The sequence below is a fragment of the Amphiura filiformis genome, chromosome 6, assembly GCF_039555335.1.
Source record: "Amphiura filiformis chromosome 6, Afil_fr2py, whole genome shotgun sequence".
In the NCBI taxonomy this organism is placed as follows: Eukaryota; Metazoa; Echinodermata; class Ophiuroidea; order Amphilepidida; family Amphiuridae; genus Amphiura; species Amphiura filiformis.
In genome coordinates this window covers 5,213,177-5,227,396 of record NC_092633.1, presented here as the reverse complement: position 1 = coordinate 5,227,396, position 14,220 = coordinate 5,213,177, and the positions used below count along the sequence as shown (strand labels likewise).

Below are 14,220 nucleotides of genomic sequence, written 5' to 3'. Positions count from 1 at the left end.
CACAGATGCCCCACTACTCCTAAAGGTGGCTCCACCTTTACTTATATCTTTTTCCAAGTAATGCCAATTTCCAATTATTACATCTGGCCCCATTTATTGTTTGTTGTAATTACTTGTGTTGCATACTAACTAACGTTTTCCTTAATTTGATTGTACATTTAAACACCATTATCCATAACACAGTTGTTTTTTAATTCACTTCATGGTTTATGTTTTGCTTGAAAAAAGTTCAGCTACCTCTTTCGTTTTAATAGTGATGTCATATTTGCATCATTCAATAATGTTGAATTTACATGCAGACAACTCTTCACAGAAAGTTGGTTTTAGTAGCAACTATCAACTTGAATGTTCTGGTTTTCCTAGATACATCATAATTTGCTAAGAGCCCCACTCACACACTAGCTATTCATCGCTATGCTATTATTGTATTACAATATTTTATTGTATACATAGATTTGATCTCGTTATTATATCCAGCTAGTATTACTAAAACAGCCCCTGAAAGGTTGTCAAAACATTTCATTTCCATCTCTTGTTTCCATCCAGGAAAAACAGATATCATAAAAGCCAGATAATACCTGGTATTATCATTATCATCATCCCCTGAGGCAATGTTCATTGCACAGAATGAACTGTTATGAACCTTATGCAATCTGGGCCATTATCTATCTGTAACAATACTGCCCAATGCTTCAGGTGAAGCCAGACGGACAAGAATGGTTGTGCACATGCAAATCTCTTTTTATTGGAGTTGCTTTAGTGACCAACAGAGATATGTGTGATTTTGACACCTTAGGTATTGGAACTATTTCAACACACTATTATATTAAGATCGTCTTGGGCCCATTCAAGAATGTAATGTTATAGAACTTCCAGTAAGGTTTTTTTCTGAGACAAAACTCAGTTTTTGGTGAACCCAGAACTTGTGTTTGATGTTCAGTACTCAGATTTTGTTAAACATACAATGTAATGTATTTATGACCAGATTCAACTTTCTGTAGTACCCTTAATACCAGTGTCAAAAAGTGAGGAGGGTTCTCCAACAGTGCCACACAATTCACAACAGTGTAGGAAATCCAATAAGATTTCAAAACAATAATTCAATTTTATGCTATCCAATCCATACAAAGCATTGTTAGTTATGTCATGTATACCTCCCAACCAGAATAAGCTGTATTTAAGATACTTCTTCAACCAGGCTAATGTAGTATTATCAATATGTTCATATCAGAATAGTTTTGGTATCATGTTGACAGTTGAAAGGTATAAGAGTTCATAGATCCCTAATATCATTTCACATTACATAGCATTTCATTCTTTGTAATCTCAAATAATCTCAAATAACCTCAAATCATTGTTTAGTTGTTCATATATTAGCACTCAATCCCCAGTCCTTTCCATGATGAATAGCATCCAGCATTTTCCATCAATTTTGTAATTTGGGGAAGCGTGAAAGGAAAGAAAGATCCAAGCTAGCATCTATTTAGTCAATCTTTGGCAACACAATCATTTCTGGCTGTGAAGTACTGTATAAGTAGACATGTTTTGCACACATTAATTTTGAAGCTTGTGCAAAATTAAAAAATGTGAAACTGTTACTTTTAATTAGTATGCGTATACTTTGGCTCGAAATAACTTGAAATCAGTGAAAATAAAAACAAGCAAAATTATTTGAATTTTTTTGCAGTGTGAAACATTAATTGTCCAAAAATAACCACTGTTATAGTATTTTCTATCAAATTTCTTATCATATTTTTACCCGCTGTTATTTTAGTCTTTATTTACCCTAGGGACTAGAAAGGAAATATATTTAGTAATCACTAATAAGTTATTTTTCCTACACGGATTAAATCATTATTTGCTTTGTAAATTCTTGAAAATAATAACAAGAACAAGAAAACAGATGTTGCCTCCCTGCAAACAAGGAAAACAATCTTGTTAAATCTGTTACATAATCAAGCAGTCCTTGATGAAAAGCTGTTGATGAAGAACGGAAAACATATGGTCACAGTATTGAACAAAACTTAATAATACATCATGAAGCGACCACTAAACTTTGTTTCAGATTTTCATAAAACATAACTGTATTTATTTATATTTGATAAAACAGTCTATACCATTAATTTAAGGTCATGCATCAAAGGCAATTGAATGTATGGGGATGGTGAGAATCCTGTTACAGCACTATTGCAGTATGTTCTGTTTGGGTACATGGGCTACTCTTGATATGTTCACATTTGTGATATTAACCCCTGGACACTACTGGTCATCTAACAGCATTTCTGATTGGTTGATAACTTGAAATACTTGTTTCAGTTGCCAATTATGACAAGGCCTTTAACTATTTCTGGTCAAACTTGCATTGGCAGATGATCTTATTAATACCCTCCTTGATTGGTTCAAAATTGGACACAATATTCATTTTGGCCAATCGGTAGGTAGTTCTCATGGGTTAAACATGCAACCTGCTTGGTCAAGTAAACCGGAATTTTAACGTTTGGCGGTGAGGGAGATTTGGGAAATACAGAACAAGAATGTGGAAAGAGCGTTAATTTTCATGTTCCAAACTCAGCTCCAATTTTTTTATGAGGCAGACCTGGGAAATATAGAACAAGATTTTAGACAGAGACTTCATTTTCTGATCAAATACCTGCTGTGATCTCTTTCTTCTATCTGGTGGACCATAATTTTAACACAACTAACTCTCAAATTCTTTTTTACACCTTAAAACCATGCCCATCTCTATGATATATAGAATGACTTGGCTAACCACAAAAGCAGCCTCCATCTTTGCCAACAGAAGCATATCCCAGCAGCCATCCGTTGTTTTAAGTCCATCCACTCTCTCGGCACAGTATCTCAAATCATCACCGCTGCATGGTCACTCGTCTTCTATTTTTGACAAGCGTATTAATAGGTACATGTGTTACATTGTGAGAGCAAAAACTTGGGTGTTAGCTTATATTTATTGTTGTGTATTGTATCAAATTTGTGTGAACTGTAGATTGAGTATGGTACCCGCTGTGAACTTTCAAGTTTAGTAGCTTGTAGTGTTATAGATTGTCATTTTTGTGTTTGGTGATGAAAACCAGCATGTTGATGTTCAGTAAACTGTTGCTGACTGTAGCTCATGTTCCCGCTATTGGTGCTTGCAAATGTATGTATATGTAGTTGCCTTGTTTTTTTGTGCTAAATATGGTATACAGGGACAACATCTTTATAGGTAGCACTTTGGAAGGGTCCTCACATATCTATGAAATGTGTTTGGTCCTCTGTGTCCCACAAGCAAACATAATTGAGATCCCTGATCTAGTGATTAACTTTGACAAACATCGTCATGTCTATCCTGCATCTAATGTTCATTGCTATTATTGTTCCAACCCGCTATCGGTAGTATTCAATAGACCTACATCCTAGTTCAGAAAAATTGACAGACAGCCAACAATCACTTGACTTCAACTATCATCAAACTTGACAGGTTTTTGGGTATATTGCCAAGAAATGTTCAACTGTTTATAAGTAGCTTGTAAGGTAGATTATGTCCTATGTTCTAAGAAATATTACAAACATAAAGCTATTGTCCTTTCTGTTGTGTTAGTAATTTCATGTCATGTAATTGACCGTATTTTTTCTAACGTTGCAACAACAGTTTCTATTCTTATCTTGTAAGTTTTACTGTATGGGTACTTCAAAAAATCTGAAAAAGAGCCTTCAAATTTTACTACTAAGAAACTTATCAATTACAACAATTGCTTTGTGTTCCATTTGATATTTCTTTGGCGTCCTCAGGATGTTCTTTAGATACAGTATCGTATATATGTTTTATATAAGTGAACAAACCAAAAGGTTGATGATGGCTTAAAGCAAAAGTCCTTTCGTTATGGAGAGGGGGTCAAAAAGTTCCATTGTGAAAATATTGGTCAAAGTTTACCTTTCAGGTTAGACTACTCCGTAGTCCACTTGCCCATTGTCATGATTGTGCATACTCTGGATATTGCATTTAAGCTTAAAACTCCGATTTAATTAATTTGTGCACAATTGATAGATTTTCACAACTGATCATCTTTTCAGTCACCGTACTCTCTGTATGTTAGCTTCCCAAGTGGACTACTGACTTTGGATTGCGGTTAACATTTTTTAACATGGGACTCTATGGAGAGTTAGGCCAATTTCTGGCCTAACTAAAATTGGTCATGATGTAATGCATCTTTAAATGAATCTGGCTTGTGATTGGTCGCCCAGATCTCGTTATTGTTTAAATCCTCCCGACACGTACCATTACCATTAACTATACATGGTACACATCTATCTTTGGAATGCGGCGCTTTTGTGCTGGCATGAAAGTTGGTGGATGAACGTACGCATCTAGCGCGTATTGTACCACCATGCTTAGTCTTGTGGCTAGATTTGATTGATAAACAAGTATGATTGACAGTGTGTTTTAGAGAACGAAGTCCCTGGGTAAAGTTCTACTTAAAAGTGAAAGTCCATAGTCGATTTTTAACTCGTAATAAACTGGCAGATTCTAAAATTAGAATTGTCCAGTATTGAAGTGCAATATAGTTATGCCATTATGATATGTTGCATTCAATAATATAAGCCTACGATACTTTACTTTTACTGTCACAAATATAATTATATAAACTTTTTCATAACCATTTTATACTAGTATTTTGATGTAATAAATATCAGTATAATTTCGAGTTCAACTGAATGCGTTCATCATGATTAATAATGTATTTTTATTTATCAAAAATCGACTATGGCATAGTCTACTTTCAGGTTGGAATTTTCAATATTTCACACTTACATTTCAGGGAGGAAGAGGGGTCAGATTCCTAATGAACAGACTTTCATTTATAGGACATCATCAAACTTTTGGTTAGTTCCTTGTTGCACCTGTTACAACATTTATTATTGGAGTTGAGTCCACTTAGTCCAAGTGAAGTGTGAGTCCAGCAGTATCCAAGTCCAAGTCATGTCCATGTCCACCACTGAAAAGCGAAACCACTGAAAAGCGAAAGTCTGAGTCTGGACTTAGTCCTCCAATGTTCCATGCTGGACTTAAATCCTCCGATACTGTGCATTATTCCATGCATAGCAGCTCACACCTATATTGTTATCCTAGTATTCAGAATGATTCACCGCTAAGATGATGTAGGTCCGATCACCTCTGTATTGGAGAGCTCCAATATCATTATACAATGGAGTTATACAGTGTCTTTGAGTTATGATGTAGCCCAAATAGAAGAGATCATGTGTAAAACATGGTATATACCATCTGCTGCCTTGTGTTACTATATAGTATCAATATTGTTATTGATGGTTGTAATATATATTTTAGTACCTGGATTTTCTCTTACGAATGGACATCAGCTTGAATATTGTATTCATATTTTAGTACCCTCCCTAATTGAAAATTGCAAAGATGCATAAAATAACACTTGTAGTACAGAAATGCACAAACCAGCCTTTGGACATCACATTTTGCACCTTTTAAGGCGTATGTATGTAGACTCACTACTTCAATTGATAGAGCATCATTCTAGAGACCTAGATGTCCCGGGTTTGATCTATCATGATCATTGACTTGTCACATTGTGGTAAAATTGTGTTAGAAATATTGCATGTTTCCTGCAAATTATATTTTCTTGGTGTTAAATACAAGCGCTTCATAAGAATTATCCCTCTTATTATATTTGCATGTTTTATTTTCAGTTTGCATGATTTTACCAATGTTGCTTTTCTCTGTGTATTCAAGTGAACATTAAGTAATAATACACATTTTTGCCTATTCTTGCCTGCCACCTGTTTCAGTCATATTGCATATGATTGTACAGTGAACTTTACTTGTTTTTAAAATTGCCATCATAATCCTTCAGCAATATGTTTGTGACATTACATACAACTATATTATGAGGCATATCATCGTATTAATCAATCTGCCTTGCATCCACCCTCTGTTTAAGCATCATGTTTAGGGGCTGAGTTTTGAAAATAACAAGCGTTCTACAAATCCAACTTCTGGAAATGTTAAGGTGGACTGTCAAGTGTGCTAATAAATTGCACTCTGTAAGAAGTTTAGGAATTAAGGTGTGCTATAAATCACACTCGGGCAGGCTTTAAGGTGAGCGATGGTGTGTGATCACTTCACTTCAGTAAGTGTAAGGTTTTATGATGGCAATTTTATTCAACAAATAAAATAAAAACGGAGTGCTTTCTTCAGTCAGTGAAACACAACAGTGTTTCAAAGTAGCTTTGCTTGCAATTCAAAATTTTGAGGTTACAAGCTACATGCGTGGATAAAGGCTTTTGAAGCGTCCGACTCAAGAAAGCAAAATTAACATGAATATGAAAGACAGTAACTTCTTGACCAAGTTCAAGTGATATGTTTTATTCATATTAATTCCCACTTCCCTAGCATTTTATGGCTTGATAATAATATTGTTTTTGGTTGCTATCAACTTTCTTCTTATAGTACTACAGAGGATTTCAACTATTGGAATGCCAAGATTAGCGAGTTAAGAAGACAAACATTAACAGCAGACTCTGGTTATGTTGAAGGCGGCGGAGATAAGAGGTGGTCGGCATCGGAGGTGGGTTATCAAAATTTGAGTCAGTTTCACATATATGTGAAATTGCACGTAGCCATTAATGTTTGGGTGAGGGACAAGATTACAGGATAATACCAATCATAATTGGCCTAAAGAATGATGTTTTCTTTCACCAAGGTATTGTGAAGAGAGATGTAGATAGAGGATTGAAACTGTACAGGAAATTTGTACAAATGAAGACAGTTTGCAAAGATCAGTATTCAGTATTTCAAAACAAATAGGGTAAAGCTTATCTGTAGATGTGGGCTATGGATATGAATTACTTGGATGAAAACATTTTTATAGCAAAGATGTATTGTATTTCACATTTGGTCTTTTTGGCATTTATTTTATAGAAGCGGTTGCATACATGCATGTTTGTAAAAATAGAGAACTGCTGTCAATTGTGTTAAAATTTATTTAAGTTCACATATGCAGCCATTAATCAAGCTGACTTGAAAGGGGGGGGGGGATAAAAATCTAGACAGTGGTTGGTTTCCCTGTTTCAGTTCCTGTTTCTGGATATATAATTGTGTCAAATATTTCTAAATCCCATTCAATAAGCAGCTTAACAACAAAACTTCTCAATAGATATAATCATTGAATGCAGCATTTTATTTGGCCAGAGTGTATTTAAAGAAAAATATAGATGGGTTTTGTGGAAGTTGATCCAAGGTTCTGCTGTGAACGACCGACCAAAAAGCTGTTTACAATGCCACCCATTAATTAGTGAATCACTAATGACACAGGCAATGTTACATCACGTCGTGGGGGTACCAGAATCATAAACTTATGTCAGGGGGAAAAGTAACTGATATTTTCACCAATATTCACCAAAGATGAATTGAATTGGAATTATGATGTCCAATATTTTGTTATGGATATTACTTTTTTTCATAATCCATAATCCCCACCCCACCCCAAAAATCAATAATAATATTGAGGTGCATTTAAATAATAAATATTATTGCGTTATTTAAAAACATAAACCTCTCCGGTGAGTGGTCTTTTGTCCCAGGGTGTAATCGATATATTACAGAATATTGTTCTTAGTTGAAAAAAAACCCTCTTTATTATACAAAATATTTTTTATAGTTAATCAACTACATAATACATTCAATTTTATCTTAAATATTCTGGAATTAAAGGCAGTCAATTTGCTGTATTGAATGCAGTTTGAGAGCCTCATGACCACATATATACAATTACATTGTTTGACACTCCAAATCAAAATAGAAGGTCAAGTTTGATAAGGAATATCCTGTACTATTTCCATTATATGCCATCTTATGTAAATTGATAAGTTCTGGTACAAATTGTGCTTTTGGTATTTTGCTGTAACATGAAACCTTGGAGTGAGTCCAGGGCTAGGCTAAACAACGAGGCTATTAAGCAACAACTGTACATACATGGTGATTTCCTATCACCACGATTACAGTGACACTCAGGAGATATTTTGATAACACTGGTAATAAATCAGAATACAAAGTAATAATAGGCCTACAATGTATTAATGGTCCTGAACTTAATACCGTCCCGGAATACCGTACCCTCTACACCAGTACTGAACCAAAATTGATAAACGTTCTCAGTCCAGTTGTAGTAATATAAATTTTGGGATTAAAAATCAAAATACTGGACTTTCTATTTTTAGCAATGCTATGTTGTGTGTGAAACTATCATAACCATAACTAAACAGTAAGGCAACATATATAACTGTTAAACAAAGTTAGTAGGTAAGAGGTGATTTTACTTGATAAAGCCTAACAATTTGAGAATTTCTGGAGTTTTGATCTTGATCTGACCTATACTGTGTGAAATAAGGATAGAATATTCTGAAGAATTCAAACTTTAAGGCTTATACTTCCAAATGATGCCTTATATATGTTTCCTATATTAAAGTTTCTTATTCATTTACTTCAAATATTTCACTTCAAATTGTCCATTTCAAAGAAACCCGTTTATAAATATGCATACATGAAAATTCTCACCAAAGCATCACCTCAGAGTTAGGGTTAGGATGAGACTTAGCCAAACCGTTTCCTATTCATAACTCTAAAACTAATATCCCCTGAGGTTATGTTTTAGATGAGGATTTCCATGTTTGCTTATATATAGAATGGGAAATAACAACTGAAAGATCATGTTCGCAACACAAATAAAATGTCAATTCTAATTGTCCTCATTATTTGGCCAATAGATATGATGCTTTCAATTAATACCTTACAAGGGTAGCTGTTTTGCTGTTTTCAAAACTGGATTTTTAAAATGTCACAAAAGAAAGCCACTTTAACATCCTACAGCCTGAAATCTTAAATCCCATTTTTTAGAGGAACACGAAAGTTTGAATACCATTTCTATTCTCTTTCACCTGCCAGGTGTCATATAGTTTTAGATATAGGAAGGTTTTGTAAAATGTCTATTAACCTTTTCGGTAAATCCCATAAGCCTTTGCGAGTACACCTAAGATGTCGTCATTTAATGTCACGCCGATTTGGGCTGATGCGCACATCCACATTGTTTATCGAATAACATTACTGCGCATTGCAAGTCGGTGTGACGTCAAATGACAACATCTCAGTCAGGTGTACTCACAGTCACAAAGGCTTATGGGATTTACTGAAAAGGTCAATTGGGAGGCTATTGCAGAAGGCCCTCTTGTAGTAACCCCTCAAATATTTATGCTCCTGCACCTGATCAATGTGACATAACAAATAGTCAAATAGACCCACTGACAAGAAATAAAGCATTATAAAAGCATGTGAAAAACATGGCTCAACAACTTATTTAAAAACAAAATATCTGGCATGGCAGGAAAATTGGGCAATATGGGAAGCTCATTGCTGGGAAATTTTTGGGTTTTGACCAAAAAAATTAAGAAATGCATAAGGAAAATATGTCATACTGGAGAGAAATTTGATAAAACTGGAGGGAAATTCTGGATTGCTTGCAGGGAAAAATATTTTCCACATCTGGTGTCTGACATTGTAAAGCTTATCTAAAATGGATGGATTTTTATGCAATGTATTCAAATTTTTAAATTTTAGCTAGGTTTACCAATATGAAAAGACTATTCTTTCACGATACCGGGTACCTTTATAAAATGATAATATTTTCAAGTTAAATGAACATAGTCATGATAATATGTACTGCTAATGCTATCCAGACCATATTAGCTGTTTAAAAAGCCAGGGTAACAGCAGCTTAACATACGGTGACTTTTATATCAAATTATATGTGACCAAGGCAAATTGTGTGATTCACATTGACTTGGCCTGGTGTAGCAGCTTGTAAATATTACTGCTAATATCATTACTCATTAAAACATCGGATAGAATCGTAAGTGATGTGATCAAAAAATAAGGCGTCTGTAGGAAACATATAATACAGTCAAAGTGCATGATTCAAGTTTTTTGTATAGCTATGAATAAGAAAGTTTATCCATCATTCTAAAGCTTTTGTACAGAAGAGCACCCTATGAAGGTAGTTATGGGGCAGTCTGATACACATAGAAAACATAGAAATGCATGTATGCCTATGGGGCACTGCAATACGTGCAATTATTCGTAATTTGCCAATTCAGTACATTTTGGAAATTAGTTTTTGTCTCGCCTGATAAGGCAGGAGACTATATAATCACTTTTCCGTGCAGATGTGTGTATGTGTGTAGGGGTGGGGGTGTGTATGTGACAAATTTGGTTAAAGTTTTGGTTAAAGTTTGCTGTCCGCCTATTTTCTCGGAGACTATGTGTCACACGTTCCTCAAACTTGGTGGGTGGGTGCATCTTGACCCGAGACAGAACCGGTTTGTATTGGTTAGTGGGTCAAGGTCACTGAGGTCATCTAGGGGTCATCTGAGGTCAAATTAGTAAAACTGTCATATGTCCATGACACTTGGTGGGTCCATTCAACATTTAAAGCCATATTTTTGGAAGGTCATTTCGAGGTCACCAGAGGTCATCTGAGGTCAAATTAGTAAAAACTGTCGTATGGGCATGAAACTTGGTAGGTACAGTCAACATTTAAAGCCAAATTTTTGGAAGGTCATTTCGAGGTCACCAGGGGTCATCTGAGGTCAAATTAGTAATAAGTGTTGGATGGGCATGAAAATTAGTGGGTACAGTCAACATTTAAAGCCACATTTTTGGAAGGTCATTTCGAGGTCACCAGGGGTCATCTGAGGTCAAATTAGTAAAAACTGTTGGATGGGCATGAAACTTGGTGGGTACAGTCAACTTTTAAAGCCAAATTTTTGGAAGGTCATTTTGAGGTCACCAGGGGTCATTTGGGGTCAAAGTAGTAAAAACACTCGTATGGGCATGAAACTTGGTGGGTACAGTCAACATTTTAAGCCAAATTTTTGGAAGGTCATTTTGAGGTCACCAGGGGTCATTTGAGGTCAAATTAGTAAAAACAGTCGTATGGGCATGAAACTTGGTGGGTACAGTCAACATTTTAAGCCTAATTTTTGGAAGGTCATTTCCAGGTCACCAGGGGTCATCTGAGGTCAAATTAGTAAAAACTGTTGCATGGGCATGACACTTGGTGGGTACAGTCACCATCAGCCAGATAATCGTGCCCAGCCGATAACCGCCAAATTCATTTACCTCTACCAAAAGTAATTGAAAAAGCAGGTGGTCGCAAAAGCAGGCGAGACTCGTGGTTCGAGAACCGCCTTGTTTTTCATAGATATCAATCGTGGGGTTATTGCATTTTTTGTCAGTTATATTCATCCTTGCTGTTCAATAACTTGATAATTTTGGATTATTCTGAAATATACATTTTGTTAATTGGACTTTGCTTTCTCATTTGACACCCTGTTTGTGAAAAACGAACAAGAATTGACCAAAATATGCGCCTCCAAAGCTTCAAACCCCAAAATCAAAAGTTGCATTTTCAACGATTTTCAATGGGAACGCATCGTTGTATTGCACACAAGCACCACGGGCCAATCAATAAAGTACACAGTGTAACAGGCATAATGGAGGCGCATATCTTGGTCAATTCTTGCTCAATGTTCACGAACAGGGTGTCAAATGAGAAAGAAAAGTCCAATTAACAAAATGTATATTTCAGAATAATCCAAAATTATCAAGTTATTGAACAGCAAGGATGAATATAACTGACAAGTTTCTTTTTGTGCCTGGTGTACATGTACATATATGCTTCTAATATACAAACTGCAAAAGTAATTAAACTTGAAATCAGGATGTTTTGGGGGATTGGCTTCCATTTAAGATAGAAAACTCGTTGTGATAAAAAAATTTTTTTAAACAAACCAAAAACAAGTAAATAAATACATTTGAAAATAGGTTGTAATAAAAGTCGGAAATAAAAAAACAGCAGAGGATTCAGTCAATCAAACTCCAGCACAGCCAGTGATTGGTTAGTATCGCATAACTACGGTGGTGCCTGCGTTAGTTACGTGAAACTAACTAATCACAGGCTGTTGGAAATTAAATGACAGGATCATCAGATGTAAACTAGTTGCTTTTATTATAGTCCTACTATGCCCAGATGTCAAGTACAATGTACCTGTGCTGAAGGCGAGGATGTTGTATAGGAAATCAGATTTGCTTATCTCATCAATTTCCTACCATATTAGGGCATTAATTGACCATATTAGTGTTGGTAATCATTCACTTCATTATCACTTGATAAAATGGAGCTCAATTTTGTGCATTGACCATTCTATATTATCAATAAATCATGTGCATCCATAATTTAATAGGGTAAGATTAGTGTGGGTTTCACAGGATTCGGGGCCAACATGTACTTCATAATGCTTGTACCTATCTTAATATTATGAATTTATTGTTTGATTGCAAGTAGGTTGTGTGTGAACTTGGTGTAACAAATGTCCAGAGTTCTGGTATCTTCTGCAATCACGAATACATGCACCAAGAGCTATGTACATATACGTCAGGGCTGTCCATGACTCATAAGAAACCCTGTTGAACATGCAAATCACTAAAAGTTGCAGACGATCGCGTACATGTTTGTTACAATCCACACCCTGCAAATAACATTTATGACATTCCGTTTTTGTGCATTATGAAAACAAAGAAGTTATGATCTTATTGCATTTAACTGTCAATATGTAACCCATCATTGTCCTCTCCACCTTGTAGCTTTACTATGGTTTCCTGTTACACATTCCTATTACTTGTATTGTTAAAGTTATCATCTTCATTTGTCAGAACTTTACAGCAGGTTCCGGTTATTTATTAGCCTTACTAGACTTGTCCAAACCAAAATGTCTCTTGAGCTTTGGATATTACTTGTAGTGGCTAAAATCAAGTGTTATTGATAATCGTTTGAATAAATGTTTGAAAAAAATACTTATTTATATTAATAACCTAATAATTTTATTCAAACGAACTTTTTAACTTATAAAATGTTATAGTCAAATGGATTAGAAGAATAATATCAATAATTTGAAAGAGTCACATTCAAGAATCTGGTGCACATTTGCTGCAGCGAAAAAAAATAAAGGTCGTCAGTGATTAACTGTCGATTTGAGATTTGATGATCTGTGAGTCATATATGGAAGCTTTGGGTCTGTTAGCAGTGAACCGTTTGCAGCCAGACACATTTCCTCTCTTTGTCACCCCATTATTAGCTATACTAGTCTCATCACTTAATACTCATGTCCACAGGTGTGTGCTCATCATAGAACTTTGACTGTGATTGTGTGTTAAAAACGATACCCAAATGATATAGGGTTGTGTTTTAAGAACAGTGGGATAGTGTGTTCTGTATTGAGCTGTGGTTTAGGGTATGAGTTTGTTTTATAGGGATGTGTGGAGGGACATCTCAGGAGAGGTTGTCGTGTTGTAAACAATATCTTGAGTCAAATTAGATAGGAGTAACAGGTGTTTGTAGAAAGACCAAAGTTCAATGCTTGATAACTGTTGAATTCTGTGTTTTTGGTTTAAAAACTAAAAGGAAAAATCCCTGAAGTTTGCCCATTCTAGGGAGTTATGTAGCCTCCTAGAAAAGCTATGACTATGTTTAAACAATTAATATAGCCACTAGGCACAAGTGTTTGTAAAGAGTACCAAAACAAGTAATAAAAGTGTAAAATTACGACTCCTACAGGTAAGTAATGAACAGTTTTGAAGACAATTAGGTAAAGGATAGTGTAGTCTCAGCATTTCAGTGAATAACATTCGAAATGGTAAATGTTTTGGGCAAAATGGGCTTGATTTTTGCACATGCTTGCCATTTCACCATTTTCCTTAATCAATCCCCATATTCATTCTAGTTTTGTTCTCTGTTCTCTTTCCTGTAGCCTGGTAATGATGAAGATGAAGCAAGAGTTCTGGCTGAAAGAGCAGCGCAACAGAAAGAACACCGCCTTAATCGTGAAGAATTACAGCTACGAGGTTTAGAAACCTCAAGAGGGAGTTACCATGCTGATGACCAAAATGACATCGATTTCATTGATGAAGGTGACGGTCCGGATGACGGCGAACTAACGCCGACACAAACGGAACCGGATGAGTTTACTAAGGTGATTTTCGACGTATGTATCATGTTCTTGTTTTTCTCTCCCTTATCAGTATCCATAGCAACCAAGCAAGGCATGCTGGGAAGTTGAAGTGATAACCCTATTTCCTGCCAA

At 35.4% G+C, this 14,220-nt stretch overlaps 1 protein-coding gene across 1 annotated transcript in view; it reads left to right on the top strand.

The window, feature by feature from the left end:
* The window catches only part of LOC140154869 (DISP complex protein LRCH3-like), a 118,053-nt gene that overhangs the window by 55,484 nt on the left and 48,349 nt on the right, over positions 1–14,220 (top strand). Inside the window, 3 exon segments of the mRNA XM_072177518.1 lie at positions 2,756–2,917; positions 6,479–6,596; positions 13,888–14,109. Coding sequence (XP_072033619.1) covers positions 2,756–2,917; positions 6,479–6,596; positions 13,888–14,109 — 502 coding nt within the window.